At 42.7% G+C, this 27,315-nt stretch overlaps 1 protein-coding gene across 1 annotated transcript in view; it reads left to right on the top strand.

Annotated features, from left to right (window-relative positions):
* Window positions 1-6,929: 6,929 nt before the first annotated feature.
* The window catches only part of LOC104044465 (maltase-glucoamylase-like), a 61,525-nt gene continuing 41,139 nt past the window's right edge, over window positions 6,930-27,315 (top strand). The window contains exons 1-13 of the mRNA XM_064440299.1: window positions 6,930-7,176; window positions 9,228-9,351; window positions 10,642-10,715; window positions 14,878-14,998; window positions 16,190-16,299; window positions 17,533-17,684; window positions 20,634-20,805; window positions 22,035-22,134; window positions 22,854-22,966; window positions 24,576-24,701; window positions 25,118-25,249; window positions 26,137-26,256; window positions 26,944-27,057. Of these exons, the coding sequence (XP_064296369.1) occupies window positions 9,228-9,351; window positions 10,642-10,715; window positions 14,878-14,998; window positions 16,190-16,299; window positions 17,533-17,684; window positions 20,634-20,805; window positions 22,035-22,134; window positions 22,854-22,966; window positions 24,576-24,701; window positions 25,118-25,249; window positions 26,137-26,256; window positions 26,944-27,057 (1,458 nt within the window). The 5' untranslated portion in view covers window positions 6,930-7,176. The remainder of the gene's footprint in view (window positions 7,177-9,227; window positions 9,352-10,641; window positions 10,716-14,877; window positions 14,999-16,189; window positions 16,300-17,532; window positions 17,685-20,633; window positions 20,806-22,034; window positions 22,135-22,853; window positions 22,967-24,575; window positions 24,702-25,117; window positions 25,250-26,136; window positions 26,257-26,943; window positions 27,058-27,315) is intronic.

Below are 27,315 nucleotides of genomic sequence, written 5' to 3'. Positions count from 1 at the left end.
CACGTTTTCTCTGGTATACTGGGAGGACAAGGCTCCATTACTGGGGGAGGATGCAGGGGTTTTACTGGTATACTGGGAGGACAGGGTTTTCTTTTTCACTAGTGTACCAGGAATATGGTTTTTAACTGGTATACTGCGGGGGACAGGTGGTTTTAACTGGTATACTGGGAAGAAAGGGACTTTCCCGTAGTATACTGGGAGGGAGGATGGCAGTCTTTAACTGGTATACTAGGAGGATGGGGAGGTTTACTGGTATACTGGGAGGGAGGTGAGGTTTTCAGTTGGTATACTGGGAGGATGAGGGACCTCCCCAGCTCTGGAGCTACCTCTGTTTTACCCCAGACCTGGCGATAATCTAGTTTTCCCAGAGTTGGTCGATTGCCCTCTAATTGAGGGTTTCTGCCCCAAAACAGCCCGGGGTTCCAGGGGGCCGGGATGAGGTTGGTCCTTCCTCCATCCTCCTGGCTGGAAACTGGGAGGACTGGGAGTGGCTCTGGGGGGCATCGTATGGGGAACCTGAGGCTCCTGGGGAAGATTTTGGGGTGAAGGGGGGTGTTTTTGGGGTCTGTTAACACTTTCTTCTCAGTACAGGTGGAGCCAGCCTGCCCCAGATCCCAAACTGGGGGGCTAAAAAGGGGGTGGGAAAAGGGGTGGGGGGAAAATAGCTTTTTTTTTTTTTTGTTATAACTTTTTTTTCCCCTTTTCTGTACCCAATTTGTGTCCCCTTCCCCCTTTTTTCCTGTATTTCTGGGGGAAAAAAATATAATACAAATACAGAATGTATTGCATCGTGGTGTTGTCTGGCTTCTTCTGGCGGGGTTGGGGTGGGGGGCATGAGGGCTGTGAGATGCTGGGGAAGCCCCGCCCCAGGCACGGCCCTATGGTGGGGGAACCTATAGGGGGTTGGTCATGGGATGTTCCCTAAAGCATTTGGGGGTTCCCTAAGGGCCTGGGGGGTCTGGGGTTGGGTAGATGGGGGTCCCTATAGAGTGTGCAGGGCCCCAGGGGTGGGGTGATGTAGACAACTTGTAGGACCCTATAGGAAAGGGTGTCCGGGGTCCCTATGGGGAGGGGTCCCTGTGGGGTGGTGGTGTCTGGGGTCCATGTGGGGAGGGGACCTACATGGAGGACCTTAAGTGGGAGGGAGCCCTTTGAGTCGTCTCCCACCCCACACTTCTCCTCTTTCTCTCCGCCTTCTGTGACACGAGGGAGCCCGGTTGGCTCTGTGCCCCAGGAGGGGAGGGACCCGGGTGAAGGACACCGGTGTCTGTCTCTGAAAGGTCATTTCAACTGGGAGAGGTTCCTGCAGGCTGGGAGAGAGCAAATGTCGCTCCTGTCCTCGAGCAGGGCAGGACGGAGGATCCAGGGAACTACAGGATGGTCAGCCTGAGCTGCGCCCCGGGAAGGTGATGGAGAAAATGCCCCCCCGGGAAGCGTTTCCAAAGACATGAACGACAAGAAGGTGGTGGTGGGTGGTCAGCATGGCTTGATGAGGGGCAAATCATGCTTAACCAACCCAACAGCCTTCTGCAACGAGGTGACTAGTTGGGTGGGCGAGGGGAGAGAAGGGGGTGGTGCTTACGTGAGTTCAACGGCTGAATGGCCGGCCCCAGCAGGTTGGGATCAACGTCCAGCTGGAGACCAGTCCCTAGTGGTGTATCTCAGGGGTCAATACTGGAGCCAATCCTGTTTAACGTCTTCGTTAATGATCTGATTGTTGGGGCTGTGTGTACCCTCGGCAAGTTTGCAGAAGGCGCCAAACCAGAGGGAACGGCTGATGCGCTGGAGGGTCGTGCTGCCATCCAAAGGGACCTCAACGGGCTGGAGAAATGGGCCGATGGGAACCTCCCGAAGGTCTGTGAGGGGAAGTGGAAAGTCCTGCCCTTGGGGAGGAACAACCCCAGGCATTGGTAAGGGCTGGGGGCCACCCAGCTGGAAAGCAGCTTCACTGAGAAGGACCTTGGGGTTGTGGTGGCCACCAAGTTGAAGGTGAGGCAGCGACGCATCCTTGTGGCAAAGAAGGCAAAGCCTTGCCAGAAGGTCAAGGGAGGTGATGCTTGTCCTCTGCTCGGCGCTGGTGAGGCTGCACCTGGAGTGTTGTGTCCAGATATGGGCTCCCCAGTACGAGAGAGACACGGGTGTACTGGAGAGAGCCCAGTGAAGGGCAGTGAAGATGATGAAGGGACGGGAGCACCTCTTCTGTGAGGAAAGGCTGAGAGAGCTGGGATGGTTCAGCCTGGAGAAGAGAAGGCTCCAGGGGGAACTCATCAATGTGCATAAACACCTGGCGGGAAGGGATGAAGAAGATGGAGCCAGGCTCTTCACAGCAGTTCTCAGGACAGATTGGATTAAAGTCCATTAAATTAGTGGATTAAAGTTCATTAAATTCCCAATTCCTAAGCTTTTCATAGTCCCACAGGCACCCCTCAAGTATCCCAAATCCTTCCAGTCCTCTCAGTTTCTCCTTTTCGTCAGGTGCAAGGTTCAGGTTGTCCTTCTCCAACGTTCTACCTGGAAATTTCCCTCTGTCCACCCCTTAATCGCTGGAGACCTTCGGTCCCTGTCATTGGTTATCACCGTTTGCTGCGGAGGTTTATCAATATGGACCAATCAGATATTATACTGCAACGAAATTTATTTCAAATAAGGTCAGTTTAACGCTCCAGTGAACATTAACCACAGGGTCAGGATGGCAGGCGGGACCTGTCACCTCTCAGCCGATTTAAGGGTCCTTAAAGTTTTTAAAATGAGGAGCCAAAAAGCGCAATCGCTCACCTAAGAAGCTGAGGGCTCTCAGCCGTGAGGCGTTACCTTAGGCGGCATCCCGACAGAAGGGGAGGGTCCCCGATTGCGGACCTGCTGCTCCGAGGAGGACCAAACCCATAGAATCATAGAATGCCCTGAGCTGGAAGGGACCCACAAGGATCACCGAGCCCAGCTCCTGTCCCTGCACAGGACACCCCAAATTCACACCGTGTCTCTGAGGGCTGTGTCCAGGTGCTTCTTGAACATCACCAGGCTGGTGCCATGATGCCTCCTGGGGAGCCTGTTCCAGGGCTCCACCACCCTCTGGGGGAAGGACCTTCCCCTAATGCCCAGCCTAACCCTCCCCTGGCACATCTCCCTGCCGTTCCCTCGGGGCCTGGCGTTGGGCACCAGAGAGAACAGATCACCAGAGATAAGTGTTACAGGCCTATAGCTTTGCCAAAGGTTGTTCCTGCCAGACCCTCCCGTTCCTGCTGGACCCTCCCATTCCCACCGGTGCCACCGCCCAGCCCCACCCACCCCATTTCGCACCGTGAAGTGGCCGCGTGGTGCCACCTCTCCTCCGGGTCAAGTGCGCGGCAGGCGGGTTCTGCGGACTTTGCTGGTTGTGTTCTAGGGCCCTTGGAATTCTTTCATTAAGAGGTTGCACATATATTTTTAAGGCACCTGGTGGCCCTGTGATGAGGGGTCTGAGGTGGCTGGGGTCCGCCGGAGCGGCCATTGGAACCCCTTGCCATCCCCTGTCATACATAGTGACGGGGTCCCCTCCCTCCTTGGGGCCCATGCCCCAGCCTGGGATGTTATCAGCTGGTCTCCCACCAAGCCATCACTCAGAAAGACCTCTGAGCCCCAAAATCCCCCCGCTTTGTCATCGTCTAATGGTGTTTGATCCCCCCCGCCCCGGTCGGGGAGACTCCACATGTACGTGGTTTCCGTTTCTCTCGGTCTGTGTGAAAACTTGGCTTGCAATTCACTGCGGTCAGGTCCTGTCCGTGGGGTTGCACCGGCAGTGGTTTGGGGTAACGCCTTGAAAAAAAGCTAAAATATAGATGGTTCCAGGCTCACCCTGGCCGGGGAACCCACAGCCACCTCCGGCAGCACCAGGACATGCCTGGAACTGGCAGGGCCAGGAGGCTGCCACCATCTGCTCACCCGTTTTGGGGTCTCTTCTCCCAAGGAACAAGTGATGGGATGAGAGGAAACGGCCTCGAGCTGCGTCAGGGCAGGTTTAGGCTGGAGATTAGGACCAATGTCTTCCCTGCCGGAGCGGTCAGGCCCTGGCACAGGCTGCCCAGAGAGGTGGGGGAGTCGCCGTCCCTGGGGGGGCTCAAAAAACATGTAGACGTGGCACTTGGGGACGTGGTTTCGGAGGCCTGGGGGTGTTGGGTTGGGGGTTGGCCTTGATGATCCTCGAGGCCTTTTCCAACCTTAATCATTCCATGATTCTCTGATTCTATGATTCCTGGTGGCCACGGCCCTCTTTGGGGCACCGGGGAACTGAAGGGACAACGTGGGGCGGACCAGGGGCCCCCTCGGGGCACAGGGTTGTTGTAAATAACTAAAGGGTTAAACTTGTGGCTTGAGCCATTATTAACCTAAACCCACATCCTGAGAAATGCAAACGACTCCGTGAGCCTACTTGTGGGAGGAATTCAAGGTTCGGGAGCTGAGAAGCTTCAGGGACCGATAACAGAAAGGAACATTCTCCTGCGAGGAGGATCGAGGGATGCCACAGCCATGAAACCAGGGAGAGCCCCAGGAACTGGAGGAAAGGTAATTCTGGGAGGGGGAGATTGCGACCGCCGACTCAACTGAGGGACGAAAGGACTGACTCCCCCCCCCCCGACTCCTCTAGAGCGTGCGCAGTGAATTAAAATGACGCTGTAGCTTTAAAGCTAAGCGGAGAAGGTACAGACCAATGGAAGAAGAGGATGCTTAGTCAGGTCAACGATCACACATTAGGTAGGCGCGGTGTGGTAACTGTCGTGTATAAATGTCAAAAGTGAACTCCGGTGGGGGGGCGTGCTAGGGGGAATTATCCCCCCCGAGCATCCGGCGCTGTAATAAAAGAGCACCTGCCTCCTAAACCTCCGGAATCGAGTCTTAGACAGTTTTTATATCCATCATTTAAAGGTATTGGTGGACCTTTCTGCCTTAATGAGGGGTCCTGCTTCCCTTTCCTCCAGTTCTTCTCCCAGTTCGGAGTTGCTTTTGTCAGATTCTCCCCAGATGTCGCCATCCCAGCCCTCGGGATCTGCAACCGCAATTAATTTTAGATTTGGCCAATGCCAGCTTTTTTTCTTTGCTTGCGTTACCGTAATTCTGACTTTTTCCCCTAACGGACACAACCGCTGTCTTTCTCTTTTCGGTTCTTCCTGTAGACAGTCTGCTGCTAACTGTTTCTTAAATCAGCCTTTTCTAATCTTCCGGAATACCCGTGATGATCTTGTGCCCGAATCAGGCGCGCGTTCCTTTACCTTTACCTTTCCCTTTCCCTTTCCCTTTCCCTTTCCCTTTCCCTTTCCCTTTCCCTTTCCCTTTCCCTTTCCCTTTCCCTTTCCCTTTCCCTTTCCCTTTCCCTTTCCCTTTCCCTTTCCCTTTCCCTTTCCCTTTACCTTTACCTTTACCTTTACCTTTACCTTTACCTTTACCTTTACCTTTACCTTTACCTTTACCTTTAACCTTTACCTTTACCTTTCCCTTTCCCTTTCCCTTTCCCTTTCCCTTTCCCTTTCCCTTTCCCTTTCCCTTTCCCTTTCCCTTTCCCTTTCCCTTTCCCTTTCCCTTTCCCTTTCCCTTTCCCTTTACCTTTACCTTTACCTTTACCTTTACCTTTACCTTTACCTTTACCTTTACCTTTACCTTTACCTTTAACCTTAACCTTTACCTTTACCTTTACCTTTACCTTTACCTTTACCTTTACCTTTACCTTTAACCTTTACCTTTACCTTTACCTTTACCTTTAACCTTTACCTTTACCTTTACCTTTACCTTTACCTTTACCTTTACCTTTACCTTTACCTTTACCTTTACCTTTACCTTTACCTTTACCTTTAACCTTTACCTTTAACCTTTACCTTTACCTTTACCTTTACCTTTACCTTTACCTTTACCTTTACCTTTACCTTTACCTTTACCTTTACCTTTAACCTTTACCTTTACCTTTACCTTTAACCTTTACCTTTAACCTTTACCTTTACCTTTACCTTTACCTTTACCTTTACCTTTAACCTTTACCTTTAACCTTTACCTTTACCTTTACCTTTACCTTTACCTTTACCTTTACCTTTACCTTTACCTTTACCTTTACCTTTACCTTTAACCTTTACCTTTACCTTTACCTTTACCTTTACCTTTACCTTTACCTTTAACCTTTACCTTTAACCTTTACCTTTACCTTTACCTTTACCTTTACCTTTACCTTTACCTTTACCTTTAACCTTTACCTTTAACCTTTACCTTTACCTTTACCTTTACCTTTACCTTTACCTTTACCTTTACCTTTACCTTTACCTTTAACCTTTACCTTTACCTTTACCTTTACCTTTAACCTTTACCTTTACCTTTACCTTTACCTTTAACCTTTACCTTTACCTTTACCTTTACCTTTACCTTTACCTTTACCTTTACCTTTACCTTTACCTTTACCTTTACCTTTAACCTTTACCTTTAACCTTTACCTTTACCTTTACCTTTAACCTTTACCTTTACCTTTACCTTTAACCTTTACCTTTACCTTTAACCTTTACCTTTAACCTTTACCTTTACCTTTACCTTTACCTTTAACCTTTACCTTTACCTTTAACCTTTACCTTTACCCTTTACCTTTACCCTTAACCTTTACCTTTACCCTCCCACCTGCTGCCGCGGCATTTGCTCTCTTCTCTCACCCACTTCTGGGTCAAACCACTTCCCCTTCGCCCGTTTTTATTCCGGGGGGGGGGGGGGGCGGGGGGGTGGGGGAGGGGTGCAGCCGCGGCACCGCAGCGATTCCTCCACCGACGCCCCGCTGACGACGGCAGTTGAATATCGCGGAGGCTTAGCGCGACCAGCTCTTACACAGCAGAATTAATTTCAGCTCCGGGCTCGGGCGAAGGCCGGGCACAAAAGCGGGGGTGGTTTTGCAACCCCTGGCGTGCTCTTTCCTGCAGCATCAATCGGGCGCCGCAGCTCGCGGGAAAACCTGTGGCAGAGCTGCCGCAGCAGGAACACCAGCTCACGGAAACGCCTGTTTCTTAAGACGGGGGATTCTGCAGAGTCAGCAAAACGAGGCTGTAAATCCTTAAAAAAAAAAAAGCCAGCGCGGACTTTGTTAGCGAACGACACCCGCGGCCGATAACAGGGCAGGGTATAAACGCGGGTTTGCCGTCGAGCGCGGCGGCCGGGAAAGGAAGGCGAACGCGCCGCAAGGTACGTGGTGCAATTTACCGGATCCCTGGTTTCCCAGAAATTTTTGCTGTTGATTTGCCCGGTGGTCGAGCGGACGTTTATAAACCAGACGTCCTTATTTTTAGCAGTTAAATGCTTGGGAATGGAAGGATGGAAAGATTCGTGTTGTGGTGGTTTGGGATGGGTGCTGAGGGCAATAAATCCTTTAGCAGTAATCATAGTAGTAACAGTAATAATAGCAATAATAGCGATAATAATAGCAATAATAATAGTAATAATAATAGCAATAATAATAATAACAACGATAAAATAATATATAATATAAATATATAATAAATAATATAATATATAATATATAATATTTAATATTTAATATATAAAATACAGATATAATACTATATAATATATATTATATATAATTATTTATTGTTATTATTATTAATATTAATATTATTTCAGGTTTTCCCCCAAATGAGTGCCAGTTCTTAGGGCTCCCAGTCAATACTCGGTCACTGCAAAAGGGAGCTGCGGAGAAACAGACCCCCTGTATTGTTTAGCGGTTAAAATAATGTATTTTTTTCAATTTAGTTTTTTCGGGGCTGCTTGGGCGCGAGAGGCGAAGACGTGGGACATCCTTCAGCTGGTTTTTTTATGCGCACGCTTTTCTCCTCTCTCACAAATAACGATCTTACCACGTTAATAGTTTTTTTTTTGCTGGGGGACACGGTCAGATTAATATCCTCCTTTATATAACTGGAGTTTTTGTTTGTTTGAAAAAAAATAAACCCAACCCATTTCGGTTTGAAACCCGAAATGTGCAGATCGCTTCAGTTTTAGTTCTGGAGTTTCAGTAAAATAGAAAAAAAAAATATAATTCCATAATTAGAGGTGCAGGAAAATTCTGGTTTGTGCATGTTTGAAAGGAGTTTGTGGGGAGGAAAAGAAATCCCTCAGTGATGAATAATGACATCGTCAATGTTACTTGAATTATTCTGAATTATTCTGAATTATTGCACTTGGCGAATTAGTCTGAATATGAGAATTATGGTACTTGGCCCTTATAGCAATGTAGGCACGAGGGGATATGATTTATGGCTGAAATAGGATCATAGAATTTTTGAGGCTGGAACAGGCCCTTCAGGTCGTCGCGCCCAAGCGGCAACGCGCCAGCGCCCAGCCCACCGCCACGCCATGTCCCTCAGCGCCACCCCCACGCGTCTCTTCAATACCCCCGGGGATGGGGGCTCCCCCCCTGCCCTGGGCGGCCCGACCCGGTGCTTGACGACCCTTTTGGGGAAGAAATTGGAGTACTGTGGGCATATGGCACCTGTGGGGATGAGGTCGGGGTAGGCTTTGGGGTTGCTGGGGGCTGTAGGGATGGGCTGTAGGGCTCTGAGGCTGGGGTATGGGGTTTGTGGGGGCAGATGGTTGGATCGTAGAATCATGGAGTTATTAAGGTTGGAAAAGACCTCGAGGATCATCAAGGCCAACCCCCAACCCAACACCCCCAGGCCTCTAAAACCGTGTCCCCAAGGGCCGCGTCTGCACATCCTTTGAGCCCCCCCAGGGACGGCGACGCCCCCACCTCTCTGGGCAGCCTGTGCCAGGGCCCGACCGCTCCGGCAGGGAAGACATTGGTCCTAATCTCCAGCCTAAACCTGCCCTGACGCAGCTCGAGGCCGTTCCCTCTCATCCTATCGCTTAAATTGGGAGCAGAGACCAGCCCCCCCCTCACTCCAGCCCCTCTCAGGCAGCTGCAGAGAGCGAGAAGGGCTCCCCTCAGCCTCCCCTTCTCCAGGCTAAACCCCCCCAGCCCCCCCAGCCGCCCCCCAGCACACTTGTGCTCCAGACCCTGCCCCAGCCCCGCTGCCCTTCTCTGGACACGCTCCAGCCCCTCCAGGCCCTTCTTGTCCCGAGGGGCCCAACCCTGAGCCCAGCATTCGAGGTGGGGCCTCCCCAGGGCCGAGCACGGGGGCCCCGTCCCTGCCCGGCCCCCGCTGGCCACACTACATATCGATTTCCAAAATTCTTATTTCTGGTTTCCTTACCCAACGGCGTTCTTCCGGGCATAGATGGAAAAGAAGAAATTCAGCAAATTGGAAATTATATTCATCGTCCTCTTCTGTTTGGTGGTGGCCGTGGCCTGTGTCCTCATCGGGATTTTAGCAACAAGGGAAACCGTAGCCAAAAGCACCCGTAAGTGCTGATTTCTGCTGCTGAATCAGAAAAAGAGTTGCTGTCTTGAAGTTTTTGGGTCTGTTTGATAAAAAAAACCTATATGTAGATGTTAAAATTCTAACATATTAAAATAGATATACATATAAAATTTATAATACATTTCGTAAAAGACATATAATACATAGCTTATAATTTATTTATATATAAATATATCAGATTTAATACATAAATAGAATAGATACAAGTAAAAATAATTATTTTATAATCTGCTGTAAGCAGACACTGCCCCCAGGATCTGAGGGGGATTATTTTAATGCCAGTTGTGATTAGTGTCTTCAAGAACGCAGAAAATCACCAATCCCCCCCCAAAACATGAGATTAAACATTTGTCTTCTGCCCTTTGTAGGCTTTATTGTGGCTTTTCACGTTACTCCGTTTTTATGATTAACCAAAGGTGACCTGGAGTCACGTGCCGATAACCGGGGCGATGATGAACTGCAGAAATAAATGGGGTGATGCATAATTAAAGGCAAATTTTACCCTGAACCACAATTTCCTTTCACTTCAACTGTCAGAAGAGGAGGATTTCAATATTTTTAAATTTAAAGCTTCACTTAAGAAAGGCGACGGAGGGAGACAAAGCCCTGTTGTACAGAGAAAAAACGATAACCGTAAAAACCTGTAATATTTTTACTGCTTCGGTCCGTGAGAAAACGCTTGTCTTAGAGACACGGCTGCGTTTAGAACCTGGAAAACCAAAGTTTTTCTGTCTTTATCTCCAGCAGTTGCACAGAATTATGTAAAATGAGCGAGTTATCAGTAGTTGTGGCTTGTTGGAAGCGACGGTTGTGGTTGGAGATTTTTGAGGCAATGATAAACGGCTTGGGAATATCATTAAAAAGGACATTTAATGATAAAAATAAAAATAAAAATAAAAATAAGAATAAAAATAAGAATAAGAATAAGAATAAGAATAAAAATAAAAATAAAAATAAAAATAAGAATAAGAATAAAAATAAAAATAAGAATAAGAATAAAAATAAAAATAAAAATAAAAATAAAAATAAAAATAAAAATAAGAAAAAAATAAAATAAGAATAAGAATAAAAATAAAAATAAGAATAAAAAGAAATAAAATTAAAATTAAAATTAAAACTAAAACTAAAACTATAATTAAAATTAAAAATAAAAAATAACTAAAACTAAAACTAAAACCAATAAAAATATAATTACAATTACAATTTAAATTTAAATTTAAATTCAATTTCAAATGATTGCGAGTAACCCCTTCGTTTCTCTGTCTCACAGAATTTTCCCCAAACTGCCCGAGCATCGGAACAGCCGAGCGGATTGACTGCATCCCGGATCAAGTCGCCACCAAGGTCTGAAAACATGAGAAAAAGAATAATTAAAAAAAAAAAAATTTAGGTTAGAATTTATAGCCTAACACCTCTGTGATAAATTACTCCCAAATTTAATATCAAAAGAAACTCCCTTGTTTGTACCAGAGCAGGTTTTTAAAAACATTTTTCAACCAGCAAACGACGCCCGGATATTTTTTGGTGCCGCGCGGCCACCGAAAGCGGCCAATTTAACCAATTCCAGCCCATTACCAGGTTGGATTTTTCTTCTTGTGGGCGCACTTGGCGCAGTGACGAAGCCCACCCTGTCGATTTAAACCGGGACAAAATTGGGCCAGTTTGGAAATACTTCCTTTTGCTGAAACTGCCCTTTTTTTTTTTGGGCGTGATGTCAGAAATTGACGTTCCTAACGGCGCATTAAACCCAAATTCACCTCATCGCGATGCGTAACCTTTCGGGCTGTAATTTCCCAAATCGAGCCTTCGCCGCTCTTACGTTGGTGCCGTCCCGACGGCGGCGCGCAGAAGTTAGAAATCGAGGTCAATTATTTCAGGTTTCCAGCAAAAACCCGCTAACGTAACGCCGTAAAATAACATTTAATACGATTTGGCCGCCCGAACCGTAAGGAAAGGCCAAACGATGGCAGGGTCCTCCTCCCCACGGCCACCGTGTCGGAGCAGCCTCGCGGATCCTTTTCACCTTTAATTAACGCCTCGGAGCCAGCCGTGCCGTGCCGAGTGACCGACGCTAAATATTAGCTCCAAATTTAATATTAGCAAGAGCGTTACAAGCTCACATTAGCCTTAAATTTCGCCGAATTTGAGAATTAAAGCGGAGAAGCGACGCCGCCCTGCGTCGCGGGAAATCTCGCCGCAGTCGCGCTTGCAGATCCTATTTATTTATTTACGTTTTTATTTAAGCCCCACGTTTTGCGCCGCCCCTAAGGTTTAATTAGTGTTTGTTTTTTTAATTAAACAAGGTTCGGGGCGGAACGGAGCCGGGCCGCAAAGCGAACGAGCTGAAAATCCAGTTTTCTTCACGAAGAGTTGATTTTGGGGAATTATTGGATTCATTTTGATGATGATAATAGGATTAGGAATAATAAAGGCCGTTTGCTCCTACATTTTTTTTTTACCGTGAGGTGGATTTTGGGCTAAAAGCTCGTGGGGAAAATGGCAGTTAATTTAAATTACACGTAAGCTCGCGCTAGAAAGCCTTGCTTTCCTCATTCATGCAAAAAACCAGATATAAAACCCCAACAAACGAGCGGGTATAATTAGAGTTACTGAAAAGCCTTAGTAACGACGCGTAGGGTGGAGGCGAGCTGGTATTTATTAACCGCTCGCTGCAAGCGAGGGCAAAGTTTGATGAGGCACGAAAACACCCTGAAGAATGACCCCTCGTGGCTGGGACACGTGCTCGCGGCGATGCGGGGACAAACCGCTCGATTTCGGCAGGTTCCCTCCCCCATCGCCGACCTCTGCCTGAGCCCGGCTTATCGCTCCCGGAGCCGAGGCCTGGCCTCGCGGGGCGGGGCGGGGGGCGGGGCGGGTGCTGGGGCCGCGGGGGCTGGGGCCGCTGCAGCGGCGCAAGGCGGGGCGACCTCTGGGTGGGCTCTGCTCCCCGCCGGGCGCCGGGCACGAGCGAGGGGGCCGCTGCAATGCACCGCCGAGACAGGGCTTCTTAATACGTGCGTGTGTGCGTGTATTTTTAGATAGATCTATGTGTATAAAAATATATCTATAAATAAATAGACTAAACTACCTATAATATAATATAGTACAATGATTTAAAATATATAATATATAAAATATATAATATATATAAAAATAAATACTTTTTTGGGTGGACTCTGCTCCTTTCTGGGTGCTGGGCATGAAAGAGAGTGTAAAATATCCATCTTCTAAAAGTTTATATATATAAAATATATTATGTATACTGTATAATATAATAATATAATAATGTAATAACATATCATAATATGATATAATATGATATGATAGAATATAATATGATAGAATATAATATGATAGAATATAATATGATAGAATATGATAGAATATGATAGAATATGATAGAATATAATATAATATAATATAATATAATATAATATAATATAATATAATATAATATAATATAATATAATATAATATAATATAATATAATATAATATAATATAATATGATATGATATGATATGATATAATATGATATAATATGATATGATATAATATGATATAATATGATATAATATGATATTATATAATATAATATGATATAATATAATATGATATAATATAATATGATATAATATAATATAATATGATATAATATAATATAATATAATATGATATAATATAATATAATATAATATGATATAATATAATATAATATAATATAATATAATATAATATAATATAATATAATATAATATAATATAATATAATATAATATAATATAATATAATATAATATAATATAATATGATATAATATGATATAATATAATATGATATAATATGATATAATATAATATAATATGATATAATATGATATAATATGATATGATATAATATGATATAATATGATATGATATAATATGATATGATATGATAGGATAGGATAGGATATAATAGGATATAATAGGATATAATATAATATAATAGGATATAATATGATATGATATGATATGATATGATATGATATGATATGATATGATATGATATGATATAATATAATATAATATAATATAATATAATATAATATAATATAATATAATATAATATAATATAATATAATATAACATAATACATTACATAACATAAAATAAAATAACAAAATAACAAAATAACATAAAATAACATAAAATAACATAAAATAATGTAACGTGCATTATTTTATATACATACACACACACACGCAGAGACTCGCTGCTTGGTGCTCCCTGAAAATAGAGCGCCATTAACGGCCATGAAGAGTATTTAAAGTCTGAGTGAAATACTCTCATTTTCAGCATTTCGCGTCAGCCGCCCGCGGCCCCGAGGGAGGGCGGCCCGGCTGGAGAAGGGCAGCGTGGGCCGCCCCGCTTCGGGGCCGCCCCTGACCTTAATGCTTTAAAACTATTTTCATTGCGTCTAAGTAAAAGCCGTAAGAGCCGTTAGGACGGTTTAAAGCGTCGTTAACTGATTTGAATCGGCGGTTTATCTCGGGCGGCCTTATGGGACGTCCTGGAGGCCTGGGCCTTGGGCCGAGGCCGGCGCACGCGGCCGTTGCTCCCCGTGACGCTCCCCACGTGTCGCCGTGACACCGTGACCTCAGGAATGACTTATTTCATCAACAACAGCAACAACCCCCCCTATTTTAAGTGATATACGACCCAAACCTTACCGTCAGGGGTAAAACTCACTTAAAAAGTGGGTGAATAACTTAATTTCTAAACCCAAAGTGAAGGTGACCTGGTTCATTGGGCCGGAGAGGTTGGTGTCACCTTGCCGAGATCCAGGTTGTAAATGACGAGTCGAGCGGTTTGGGTTTGTTTTTTGTTGTTTATTAAAAAAAAAAAAAGGTGCCTTTTTTTGGTCTCCGTTTGAGTCTGGGCCCATCGAGGTTATTGAGGCTGACGTGGCCAATGTCGGGCTGGTGACGCTTCCGATGCGGAGAGGGCCCTAAACCACAGAGGTACCCATGGCTTTGTTTCTCCGCCCAAATTGTTGCTTTTATAGAGGCGCGAGTTTTTTGTTTTTTTGGTTTTTGGGGTTTTTTTTAACCCATTTTGTGAAAATTGGCCGCCCTGTGAAGCCGCAGAATCATCAAATCATGAAGGCTGGAAAAGACCTCCAGGATCGTCCAGTCCAACCGCCAGCCCAACACCCTCACGTCTCCTAAAAGCCGCAGCTGGAACGATCCGATAATTTCTTGCACAGATTTGTGTCCTCCCTGGCTTTAAGAAAGAACAAATTTTCCAGAATCCAGAGTTTTAAATTTATTTTTTTTTCAGCAATAATGAGCGATTTCCCACCTTGAATCCCCCGAACACCTCGCCCGAGTTCCCGGTCGCCCATCGGCCCTGCGAGGCCGCTCAGAGCCGAGGCAGGGTTTCGGGCGGGGGCTCGGCCTCGTTCCGATTTAGTCCCGTTCGACTTATTGGGGGCTGATTTGCGTTAAAAATCTCCTCTTCCGGCGCAGAGCCTCTGCAGCCTGCGCGGCTGCTGCTGGAGCCCCCAGAGCGGCACCGGCGTGCCGTGGTGCTTCTTCTCGACCGGCCACGGCTACCAGGTGGAGGGAGCGCCGCGAGCGACTCGGGAGGGTAAGTGGGCACCGCCGCGCCCAGACCTCGGCGCGCGCGGCTCGCCGTTTCCACAGCGCTCTTCTGTGTGATGTTATTTTATTTTATTTTATTTTATTTTATTTTATTTTATTTTATTTTATTTTATTTTATTTTATTTTATTCCATTCCATTCCATTCCATTCCATTCCATTCCATTCCATTCCATTCCATCATATTCTATTCTATTCTATTCTATTCTATTCTATTCTATTCTATTCTATTCTATTCTATTCTATTCTATTCTTTATTTTGTTTTAGTTTGACTTTCTTTTATTTATTTTAATTTTATTCCATTCCATTCAATTTATTTTTTATTTTTGTTTATTTTTATTTTATGATTTTATGATTTTTATTTTTTCTTATGTTATATTATAATTGTCTTTATTTTATTTTATTTTATTTTTTATTTTTTGTAATATTTGCTTTTTATTGCCTTCCCTTCCATTTTATTTTATTTTATTTTATTTTATTTTATTTTATTTTATTTTATTTTATTTTATTTTATTTTATTTTATTTTATTTTATTTTATTTTATTTTATTTTATTTTATATATTTTTTGTAATTTTTAAATTCCATTTTCTCTTTTCTTTTCTTTTCTTTTCTTTTCTTTTCTTTTCTTTTCTTTTCTTTTCTTTTCTTTTCTTTTCTTTTCTTTTCTTTTCTTTTCTTTTCTTTTCTTTTCTTTTCTTTTCTTTTTTCTTTTCTTTTCTTCTCTTTTCTTCTCTTTTCTTTTCTTCTATTCTCTTCTATTCTCTTTTCTTCTATTTTATTTTATTTTATTTTATTTTATTTTATTTTATTTTATTTTATTTTATTTTATTTTATTTTATTTTATTTTATTTTATTTTTATATTTTTGTAATTTTATTTTTTATTCTATTTTATGTTATGTTATGTTATTTTATTTTATTAAACTTTATTTTATTTTATTTTGTTTTATTTTTTATATTTTTGTAATTTAAATTTAATTTATTTTAATTTAATTTAATGTTTATATTTTTGTAATTTTATTTGTTTTATTTTTATATTTTTTAATTTTAATCTTAATCCAATTTTATTTTATTTTATTTTTTATTTTTGCAATTTTTATTTTGCTTTGTTTCATTTTGTTTTCATTCAATCTTCATCCAGTGTTGAGTAATTTCACTTCACTCCGGTTAACCCCCGCAGGGTTTCAGGCCACGCTGACCCGCCTGCCCTCCCCCTCGCTTTTCGGCGGCGACATCCGGACCCTCCTCCTGGCGGCGGAGCACCAGGCCCCAGCCCGCTTCCGCTTCCGGGTGAGCGCCGCGCCCTGCTGCTGGCCAGCGCCGGGCCGGGGCAGGCGGGTGCTGGGGGCGCGATTCCCGCCACGCTCACCCCGGGACCTCCGCGCGCGGGTACCGCGGGGAAGGTTGACCAGGAAAGGCTTTTTTTTGCACCCGGCGGAGCAGCAGCCTGTGTCCCCCCACCCCCCCAGCCCCCCCCCCGGGAAAAGAGTTCTGTGCAAAATACGGGCATTTATGCCAAGCTCAGGGGTTTTTGGCAGAAACCTTTAGCGCTTCCAAAGCGCCTTGTGTTTCGTGCAAGACTCGGCGCTCGGTGTGCAGTAAATATGCCAAAATCCATGGATTTGGGGGCTTGACAGGACTTCTGGGCTTTTTTGTTATTGTTTTTTCTTTTTTCTTCCTTTTTTTCTTCCTTTTTCTTTTTTCCTTTTTCTTCCTTTTTACTTTTTCTTCCCTTTTCTTTTTTTTTTTTACTTTTTCTTCCTTTTTTCTTTTTTCCTTCCTTTTTCTTCCTTCTTTTTTCCCCTTTTCTCCTTTCTTTTCTCTTTTCCCTTTTCTGCTTTGTTTTCTCTTTTTCTTTTTTTTCTTCTCTTTTCTCTTTTCTTTTTTCTTTCTTTTTTATTTTATTTGTTCTCTTTTTTATTCTCCCTTTTCTGTTTTCTGTTTTGTTAAATTGTCTTTTTTCTCTTCTTTCTTCTTTTCTTATTTTTCCTTTTTTCTTTTTTTCTCATTTATCTTTTTTCTGTTTTCCATTTTCTCTTTTCCTTACCATCTTTTCTTTCTTTTATTTTTTAATTTCTTTTTTTTTTTTTTTTAAATATTCTTGGGACTGGAGGGCACCACCTATTTTTCTGCCAAAAACCTGGGAGTCAGGCTGGGTTTGGCTCCACCCAGCCAAGATAGGACACATAGAAAGACTGCAAATGAGACGCTGAAGAAGGGCTGGGTGGTGCCTACAGACATGGTCGTGCAGAATTCTCCCTCCTGCGTATTTCCATGGGATAAATACCCTCAGATCAAGCAATAATGGGAAATACCATCGTTGTCTGCCCAAATAAAGAGGCTGGGTCAGTTTGCACAGTCTTATTTTTGCCATTTATTGTGTCGTCGTGATGCTGTTTTGGCAATGGGTGTTTTTTGGTTGTTTTTTTTTTTGCCAAGTAAAATTTGGATGGTCGTGCTGGAAAATGTTAAAATGAGTCATTAATTTCTAAATTACTTATGTTGTTCTTTAAAAATGCGTAGATCACTGATCCTAAAACGCAAAGATTTGAAGTCCCCCATGAGCACGTGGGACCTTTCAGCGGTCCGGCAGCCTCCAATTTAAAATATAAAGTTGACGTTCAGCAAAATCCCTTTGGCATCATGGTGACCAGAGCAAGCAATGGAAAAGTTGTGTGAGTAAATTTTGGCCTTTTTATCCATAAAAAATCATGATACCGTCCGTGTCCTCTGAGGGTTTGGGCTGCTTTAGGTGCCCTCTTGGGCATGAAAACTGATTCTTCTCTTCTTTTGGTGGATAAACAGGGTGGAAAGACTCTTTCCACATAAAATCTGGGAGATGGGGAGGTCTATCTCATGGGGTTAAGGTTTTGCCACATTGGCTCTGCTCTCTTCTTCCCTTAATCCTGGGGAGAATCGATGAATTGTGCCATCCCTTCACCAATTATGATAAGTCCTTCCCAGCATCACCTTTTACTGCATCTTTCCTGCCTTAGTCATGAAGCTCCTCCTGAAGGTCTCAGCCCCCAAAATAAGATGGACAAGAGACTCTTTGGTACCAACCAGTGCTAAGCTGGTCTTAGAAAACTGTAAGCGAAATATACCAAGAGCTTCTATACTGAAGGATTTAAATGTCTTTGTTTTCTAAAACCACCCCTCTAACCCAAAGCTGGGCTAACAGCCCTGCACTGAGCCCCACTGAAAGGCAGAAGCCTCAGGAGAAAATATTTCTTAAATCAATTAAAAAGTGATTACTTAGCTGATTGCTAGCAGGAGTTGGATTGCTATCAACTCTTCAAGTTTAATTAATTAGGATTTACTTATTTTCCCGTTATTAGCACTGTTTGCTTTCTTAAAAGCCTCCTTAAAGACTGATTTGCCATTAATGAGCGCTTGAAAGATGGAGCGGGTGCTCAGGACTGATTTTGTTGGCATGTGGAGGGGAGAATAATTTAAATTAATGGAAACTGTTTGAAACAGCACTATAGATTGCTTAAATTTTCCTTAGACTTTCATTTAATTTGGAAAGAAAATTCTTGGGACCTGTTTGAAACAATGCTCTGGAAGATTGCTTAAATTTTTCTTTGGTTTTGATTTAATTTTGAAGAAAAAATGTTGGGATGTTTGAAACATCGCTCTTGGCTATCGCTTAAATTTTCCTTAGGTTTTTATTTAATTTGGAAAAAACCTAATATTGTGTTTTATGGTTTTAATGAAAAAAACCCCACCCAGAATTAATAAATTATTATTTTAAAAACCCGGTATTTTCGCTGCAATATGCAACGTGACTGGTTCTGGCCAAACTATGAGATGTGTACGACAAAATTAGTAGTGGCACATGATGCAGATGCTTTCTTAAATAATGGCGTAGGTTTTTTTTGGGGGTGTGTGTGTGTGGCAAATACAGCCATGTGCATCCATACTACATAAAATTGTTAGGAATATGATTCTTTACATGGCTTTGGTTAGCAAGTTAAGGTTTATTCATATTTGAGATAGATCACAGTATTAGGTTGTATAAGTTTTAAAAGCATCAGCCAATTTAAAACAGCAATTTGAGGGAATTTTTTACAGTCAATACAGTGACTTAGTTAAAGACTCGAGAATGGCAAGGCTCGATCTGTTACTTACATGGAAGAGGTGCACAAAGGAAAATTCAGTTATACTCAAGTTTGATTGGTTCAGAAGGACTGTGGATGCAGGGGATAAGGAGGACCTTCCTGTTGAGTCATGAGGTTTAGAATAGACCCCCTTGCTTTCTAAACTTCTTTCAGAGAGAAGTCTAGGTGCAGCTAGGCCCAATCTTAGTCTCAGACTTGGTCAACCATTAATGTGAATAAGGATAATATATTTCTATATATAGTCAAATTGCACACGCACACACCCCCTGAGGTTAACCTTTGAGTAAAATTTCCCTTTTCGTGAGTTTCATGAATTATTCACTTTAATGTGCTGGCATTCATCAGCACATGGCTGGCAAACCTCATGAAATCAGGCCTTTGAGTCCTCGCAAAACCAGGCCTTTGAGTCCTTGCAAAATCAGGCCTTTGGTTCCTCATGAAATCAGGCCTTTGAGTCCTTGCAAAATCAGGCCTTTGAGTCCTCGTAAAACCAGGCCTTTGAGTCCTTGCAAAATCAGGCCTTTGGTTCCTCATGAAATCAGGCCTTTGAGTCCTTGCAAAATCAGGCCTTTGAGTCCTCGTAAAACCAGGCCTTTGAGTCCTTGCAAAATCAGGCCTTTGGTTCCTCATGAAATCAGGCATTTGAGTCCTTGCAAAATCAGGCCTTTGAGTCCTCGTAAAACCAGGCCTTTGAGTCCTTGCAAAATCAGGCCTTTGGTTCCTCATGAAATCAGGCCTTTGAGTCCTTGCAAAATCAGGCCTTTGAGTCCTCGTAAAACCAGGCCTTTGAGTCCTTGCAAAATCAGGCCTTTGGTTCCTCATGAAATCAAGCCTTTGAGTCCTCACAAAATCAGGCATTTGAGTCCTTGCAAAATCAGACATTTGAGTCCTTGCAAAATCAGGCCTTTGGTTCCTCATGAAATCAGGCCTTTGAGTCCTTGCAAAATCAGGCCTTTGAGTCCTCGCTAAACCAGGCCTTTGAGTCCTTGCAAAATCAGGCCGTTGGTTCCTCATGAAATCAGGCCTTTGAATCCTTGCAAAATCAGGCCTTTGAGTCCTCGCAAAACCAGGCCTTTGAGTCCTCATGAAACCGTCAACGATCGATCCTTCAATCATTGTGAAATCATCAACGGACACTCCTTCAATCCTCATGAAATCTACCCTTAGAGACGTCCCAGCCCAGGGGGAGATACAGGGTCACATGGCCTGCTGTGGTCCCGGAAAGCTCAAAGGTCTCCCTCTTGGATCGCTGGTTATAGGGTCAAGATGATGGGCTTTGGTCAATATTTTACATTCTGGCCCCAATTCTGGTACATAAGTCAGGGAGCAGATGGCCCAGGGTGGGCAGAGATTGCCTGACGCCCAAGCCGTTATGACTAAGCTAACACAATAGGGCTTAGTTTGGGATCTCGGGGTGGCTGCACTGCCACAGGGGTTTAGCGATACTAAGGGATCCAACCTTCAGCACAAAAATATTTATGCAACATTTTGTCCTTTCGCCAGGTTCGATACCACCATCGGCCCGCTGCTGTACGCCGAGCAGTTTTTACAGCTCTCCATCAAACTCCCCAGCAGCAACATCTACGGGGTGGGCGAGCACGTGCATAAGCGATACCAACATGATGTCAACTGGAAAACCTGGCCCATATTTAGCAGGGATACGGCCCCTTCTGGAGTAGGTGCTTATTTTATTACATTTTCCTTCTTTTCAGGTAAATTCTAGAATCCAGCCATCGTTGGCACATTAGTGATATCCACTTTTTTTTTTTTTTTCTTAAAGACTTGCCAAATTTTGCAAGAACATGGGATAATAAAATTCCTGTTGGAACAGGTTTTCATAAATATTTGGATTGAATCGGTTGGGTTTTGCTGCAAGTCAGCTGACGAACATTAATATCTGATGGACTGTGTTTTTTGTTGTTTTTTTTTTTCCTGTCCGTGCAAAATCTGGTAGATACAATATTTTTCCTTTCACGGCGTCGTATCACAGGAAATAATGCAAAGGTGCCCTGAGCAGCTGTTGCTTTATAAAGCAAAATAAGTCTGGCAGCAATGATTTTGTTTCTACATTTCTGCTTTTTTTTTTTCCCAAGGTGATTTCTAGGGCATCTGGTTTTGAGAAATGAGATGTTTTATCCTGAATCCACAAGGTTTTGGCACCATATTGCTCCACCACAGTATCAGCTTGTAAAATTTGTTATTTAAAACCAGTCATTGGTATTTATACTAATTTTTTGCTTATGTTTTGCTTTTTCTGACTTGGATTCCCCCCCACAGCATTTTTTTGGGGTACTTTTGGGGAAATAGCCAAAAATTATTGCTGTGATTTTTCATAGATTTTGGACTTGATGAGAAAAAAGAAATATTTGGTAGAGTGTGTAAGAGCTTGACAAGGTAAAAATAAAAAAAAACCATCAGAAAACATTAAATTTCTGGTGTATAATCAATGCTAGGGAGCAAGAAAAGTAACATAGATAATAGAAGAAGGAATAATAAGAATTTTATTTTATTTGGGTCCTTAAACCAGCTTATTTATAACTGCAGCTTCTCAACCTCTACTCAACATCGTTTCTCATTATTTGAGATAATAATGAGCTTAAGCGAGTGTTAAACTGAGACTATTTAATGTGGCAACAATCCTTGTGCTGAATTTGGAGTAAGTCCTGAAGTCTTTTGTTGAAGTAAGGGTGACGGGAATGGGATTCAGGGAGCAGCTTGATGTTTGCAGCTAATTAATGTTTTAGAAGGAAAAAAGCAAGAAAATCTTTCAAAATTTTGAGACATTGTCTATGGGCTGACACGTCCGGTTCGATTTTTGAACTGAAACCAGAATTTGCCTCACTATTAACAAAACTTATTGTAGACACTGGGTTTTTAAAATCAGCTTTTCTGTTTTCCTTTAAGAACATGGATAATTTGTACGGCGTTCAGACTTTCTTCTTGTGTTTGGAAGACAACACTGGAGCCTCTCTTGGTGTTTTTTTGATGAATAGCAATGCCATGGGTAAGAATGCCTTCTCCATAGCCCTAAGTATTGCAATCACTCTGTCTCTCTCTAAAAAAAACAAGATTTATTTATGTCTTTATTTATTTTAAATGATCTGGAGGTCTATTGCACTGTGATCCTGCTCAGCTGATGTAAATTTTTTTTTAAAAAATGCAGCCGCATATTAGATTTTGAAGAATGTTGCCTTAAAATCTGTGTCTGCAGCCTTTTTTTTTTCAAGCATTTACTCGTGTTTCCTCTACAAGGAGCGTTAAGGTTGTATTGCAAAGCCAGTGTCATACACATAATGTCTAATTTTTGCTCACGTTCAGGAACATTTCAGTACAAGATATTAAAATCTGAGCCTAAATTTATACTGAGCAGCACTTGTTAATATATGCCCCTAATTTCTCCTAGATAAGCATGGACATATTTGGGTGCTTAACAAATAATCAAGTGTCTTGAGACTGAAAATTTAATGAGAAGAAGTTGTGCCTTTGGATTTCTCTTTCTGGACCACATAAGAATGTAAATATGGGCATTTTCAGTTAAAAAAAAAAAAAAGAGCTGGAAACATTCCACCTGTGTTGCAACTCCACTAATGGTTTTGGGTTTCCTTGAATATTTTCGTTTGATATTTTCTCCTAACGAAGTTTTATACCTTTCATATTGGCGTCACAGTTATTTGAGGTTTAGGTAAATATCCCAAATTGATTTTGTGCACTTTTTGCTCGCAGAGTTCGCCCTGCAGCCGGCGCCAGCTGTCACTTACAGAACAATTGGGGGGATTCTTGATTTTTACGTCTTCTTGGGTGACACCCCCGAGCAAGTGGTGCAGGAGTACGTGCAGGTATGTTGGTGAACCCCACCCTAAAGGTGGTGGATCCTGCAACCTTGGAGGCACTCCAAGGAAAGAATCAGAGAATCATAGAAAAATTAAGGTTGGAAAAGAATGAGGTGGTAATATAATAACATTATAATACTTTAATACAATAAATATAATACAATAAATACAATACAATAAATACAATACAATATAATACCATACAATACAATATAAAAGAATAGAATAGAATAGAATAGAATAGAATAGAATAGAATAGAATAGAATAGAATAGAATAGAATAAACATATCAGCTGGGTGGCTGAGCCCAGGCATTTGGGTTGAACGGAGCTAAATCTAGTTGGCAGCTGGTCATGAGCGGGGTTCCACAGGGCTCAGTTGGGGCCAGTCTTGTTTAATATCTTTATCAATGATCTCGATGAGGGGATCAAGGGCACCCTCAGTATGTTGATCTGCTGGAGGCCAGGAGGGCTCTGCAGAGGGACCTGGGCAGGCTGGATCGATTGGGTTAGCTCAGCTGGGTGAGGTTTAACAAGGCCCAGTGCCGGGTCCTGCCCTTGGGTCACACCAACCCCAGGCAGCGCCCCAGGCCTGGGGCAGAGGGGCTGGGAAGTGCCCGGCGGAGAAGGCCCTGGGGGTGCTGGCTGACAGCCGGCTGGGCATGAGCCAGCAGTGCCCGGGTGGCCAAGGAGGCCACCAGCCCCCGGGCTTGTGTCAGCACTGGTGTGGCCAGCAGGAGCCGGGCAGGGATGGGGCCCCTGTGCTCGGCCCTGGGGAGGCCCCACCTCGAGTGCTGGGCTCAGGTTTGGGCCCCTCAAGGGACAAGAAGGGCCTGGAGGGGCTGGAGCGTGTCCAGAGAAGGGCAGCGGGGCTGGGGCAGGGTCTGGAGCCCAAGTGTGCTGGGGGGCGGCTGGGGGAGCTGGGGGGGTTTAGCCTGGAGAAGGGGGGGCTGAAGGGAGCCCTTCTCGCTCTCTGCAGCTGCCTGAGAGGGGCTGGAGTGAGGGGGGGTCAGTCTCTGCTCCCAATTTAAGCGATAGGACGAGAGGGAACGGCCTCGAGCTGCGCCAGGGGAGGTTTAGGCTGGAGATTAGGACCAATGCCTTCCCTGCCGGAGCGGTCAGGCCCTGGCACAGGCTGCCCCGAGAGGTGGGGGCGTCACCGTCCCTGGGGGGGTATTTAAAAGACGTGTAGACGTGGCACTTCGGGGCATGGCTTAGGAGGCCTGGGGGTGTTGGGTTGGGGGTTGGCCTTGATGATCCTCGAGGTCTTTTCCAACCTCAGTGATTCCATGATTCTCTGATTCTACAATAATACAATACAGTAGAATTCAATGCAATATATGATTACATAATATTAATATAATATTAAATAGCGTAGTTAATTAATTGGTAGCAATGTATCATCCTTCACATCGTTGTTTGCATCATTCACATCTAGAGGGTTTTTTTTTTGGAAAAAAGAGTATAAAAAAAAAGCAGCTGTGGGTGATTGCATAAAACGCACTCTATCGTACTCAAGTTGAATCTCTGACTTGAGAGAGAATTGGCCAATTTAGGGAATCAGACCCAAAGAGAGGAGGCCAATGACGCCCATTGTTTTTGGGTTTAATTTCCAGTTTATAGGGTTGCCAGCGTTACCCGCCTATTGGACTCTGGGATTTCACCTCAGCCGCTACGATTACGGCTCTCTCGACGAGGTGAAGGCTGTTGTGGAGCGAAACAGAGCAATTGGACTCCCTTACGTGAGTAAAAAAAGTGATTTTTTTTTTCTTCTTTATCTCCAATAATTTTCACTGGCTGCACTGTTTTCTATATAAAATAGTGAATGATTTTAAATGTCATTTGCTCCCTTCTGTTGTGGAAGCATTTTGTTCAGTTTAAAGCTTCTGACTCAGCATATTTATTTCCACGTTATGCACGTTTCTTTGGCTCAATCTGTGAACCAGTGAGATCAACCCCAGTGTGAAAATTCACTTCACACTTTCAGAAACCCTGGGAAATTAAAGAGTGTCAGAAGCTAATTTTTTCCCCCAATTTAGCTATGGATAGTGGTAAGAAAAATACTTCAGGTGCCCACATCCCGCTGCACATTTTTAAGTCAAAATGCAGCACGTTGAGGACCCTTGAGCATCACGTCTAACGCCCCGTCTTCTCCCAGGACGTTCAGTACACGGATATCGACTACATGGAAGCGAGGAAAGATTTTACCTACAACAAAGTGAACTTCAAAGACCTCCCCAACTTTCAAACATATATGCATGGCTATGGGCAAAAATACATTATCATACTGGTAAGCGTTTAGCTATCTAGTTTTCAATTTTAAATAGTATCGTTATCAGTATATATGTTTTTTATATATATATGGGTTTTTTAAAAATATGTTTGTTATTACACAAGACATTTTTCCATGTAGTTGTTGGGCTGTTGGTGTAGAGAACTGATAATCGATGTAGAGAACAGTTATATCTATATAACATTTATAAAATATATAACATATATATTATAGATCCTTTATATAGAAAAACAATTCTATATTTTATGTATAAATTACATAAATATTATATCTTTATATATACATAAGCATATAAATAAATATTGTCTTAAGTCTTACATGACATTTCTATTTCTATTTCTATTATTTCTATTCCTATTTCTCTTTCTATTTCTCTCTTTCTCTTTCTCTTTCTCTTTCTATTTCTCTTTCTATTTCTATTTCTATCCCTGGAGGTGTTCAAAAAACATGTAGATGTGGCCCTTGGGGACATGGTTTCGGAGGCCTGGGGGTGTTGGGTTGGGGGTTGGCCTTGATGATCCTCGAGGTCTTTTCCAACCTTAATATGATTCTTTCATCTTTATCTTTTTATCTTTATCTTTTTATCTTTTTCTTTTTTCTTTTTCTTTTTCTTTTTCTTTTTCTTTTTCTTTTTCTTTTTCTTTTTCTTTTTCTTTTTCTTTTTCTTTTTCTTTTTCTTTTTCTTTTTCTTTTTCTTTTTCTTTTTCTTTTTCTTTTTCTTTTTCTTTTTCTTTTTCTTTTTCTTTTTCTTTTTCTTTTTCTTTTTCTTATAAATAATAATCATAATATATGTTGTTACATGAGAAACCTTTCCGTGTAGTTGCTGGGCTCCACATAATCGGTGGAGAGAACCATTTATTTTGTGTGGTTTTCCACTTTTTTAGGACCCTGCCATTAGCACGGAGGCTCTCGCTGACGGTTCTCCCTACCAAGCCTACGAGAGAGGACAAAGCAAGAAAGTTTGGGTTAATGGGTCGGACGGAGTAACACCGTTAGTTGGAGAGGTGATAAAACGCTTACAAAGTCTGAGCCCAAATCCCCCTTCGTTTGGGCCAGCGTAATCTTCCATTTTTCTGCTGTTCGCAATATTTTGCAAAATTTCAGGGGTTTTGATAATTTTTTTTTTTACATTTTGATTTTCCAAAAGGAAAAATGAGCAGTTTTGAAGGGTTGGGGGACACGGGCAGCCAACATTTGTTTATTTTCAATAGTTATCAGAGAGCAATCCCCACTTTACTGCTTTGAAAGTTTTCTTACGACAAGGTTACAAACGTAGTTGCTTATTGTAAAATTTGTGTAACTTAAAAGTAATTTTGACTTCAAAAGTGACTTTGGAATTTAGAACTCAGAGGTTAACAAAGCTGCTTTCTGCCCTTTTTCTGCACGTAAATTTAAGAAAAATATAATCGATATTAATGAATGATAATATTAATGAAGCATGATAATTCATATTAGTCAATAATGATAATCGATTTATTATTAATTAATATTACTCTTGCCATTTATACCTCAAAAACCTTCTCCCAATCACTTTATCAACACTGCCCTGCAAAATCCTGAGGTTTTATACCCAAATGTTCCTCCAAGAGAGCAACTCACATAAATCTGACGGAATTCTGAGGTTTTTAATCTTTTTGCAAGGTCATCAACAGTTTAATTATTTCCCCTCTTTTTAAATTTTTTTATTGCAGGTGTGGCCAGGAAGAACCGTCTTCCCAGACTTCACCAACCCCGACTGCACCAGCTGGTGGGTGGAGGAATGCAAAATATTTTATAACCAAGTGCCCTACGACGGGATCTGGATTGTAAGTAATTGCTGAAATCTTCACATTTTCCAAAAAGAGGTGAATGGCAAGTCAGATTTTAGTCTGCATCGATCCGGAGGAAGATTTACTGAGAATAACCTGAAATCCACGTGGGATTTGTACCTTTTCTGTAGTGTTCAACGCATTTAGGTGAAGTAATTTTTCTGGTGTCGGGGGGATTTTGTTGGAAATGGCGTTTATCCCACGCGTTGGATATTTGCTGCTTTCAGCAGAGCTGCATTTAATGTGGTTTAATTT

This window comes from Phalacrocorax carbo, unplaced genomic scaffold, assembly GCF_963921805.1.
Source record: "Phalacrocorax carbo unplaced genomic scaffold, bPhaCar2.1 SCAFFOLD_54, whole genome shotgun sequence".
Classification (NCBI taxonomy): domain Eukaryota; kingdom Metazoa; phylum Chordata; class Aves; order Suliformes; family Phalacrocoracidae; genus Phalacrocorax; species Phalacrocorax carbo.
Note: the sequence above shows the minus strand (reverse complement) of the source record. Positions and strands in the feature narration are given on the sequence as shown.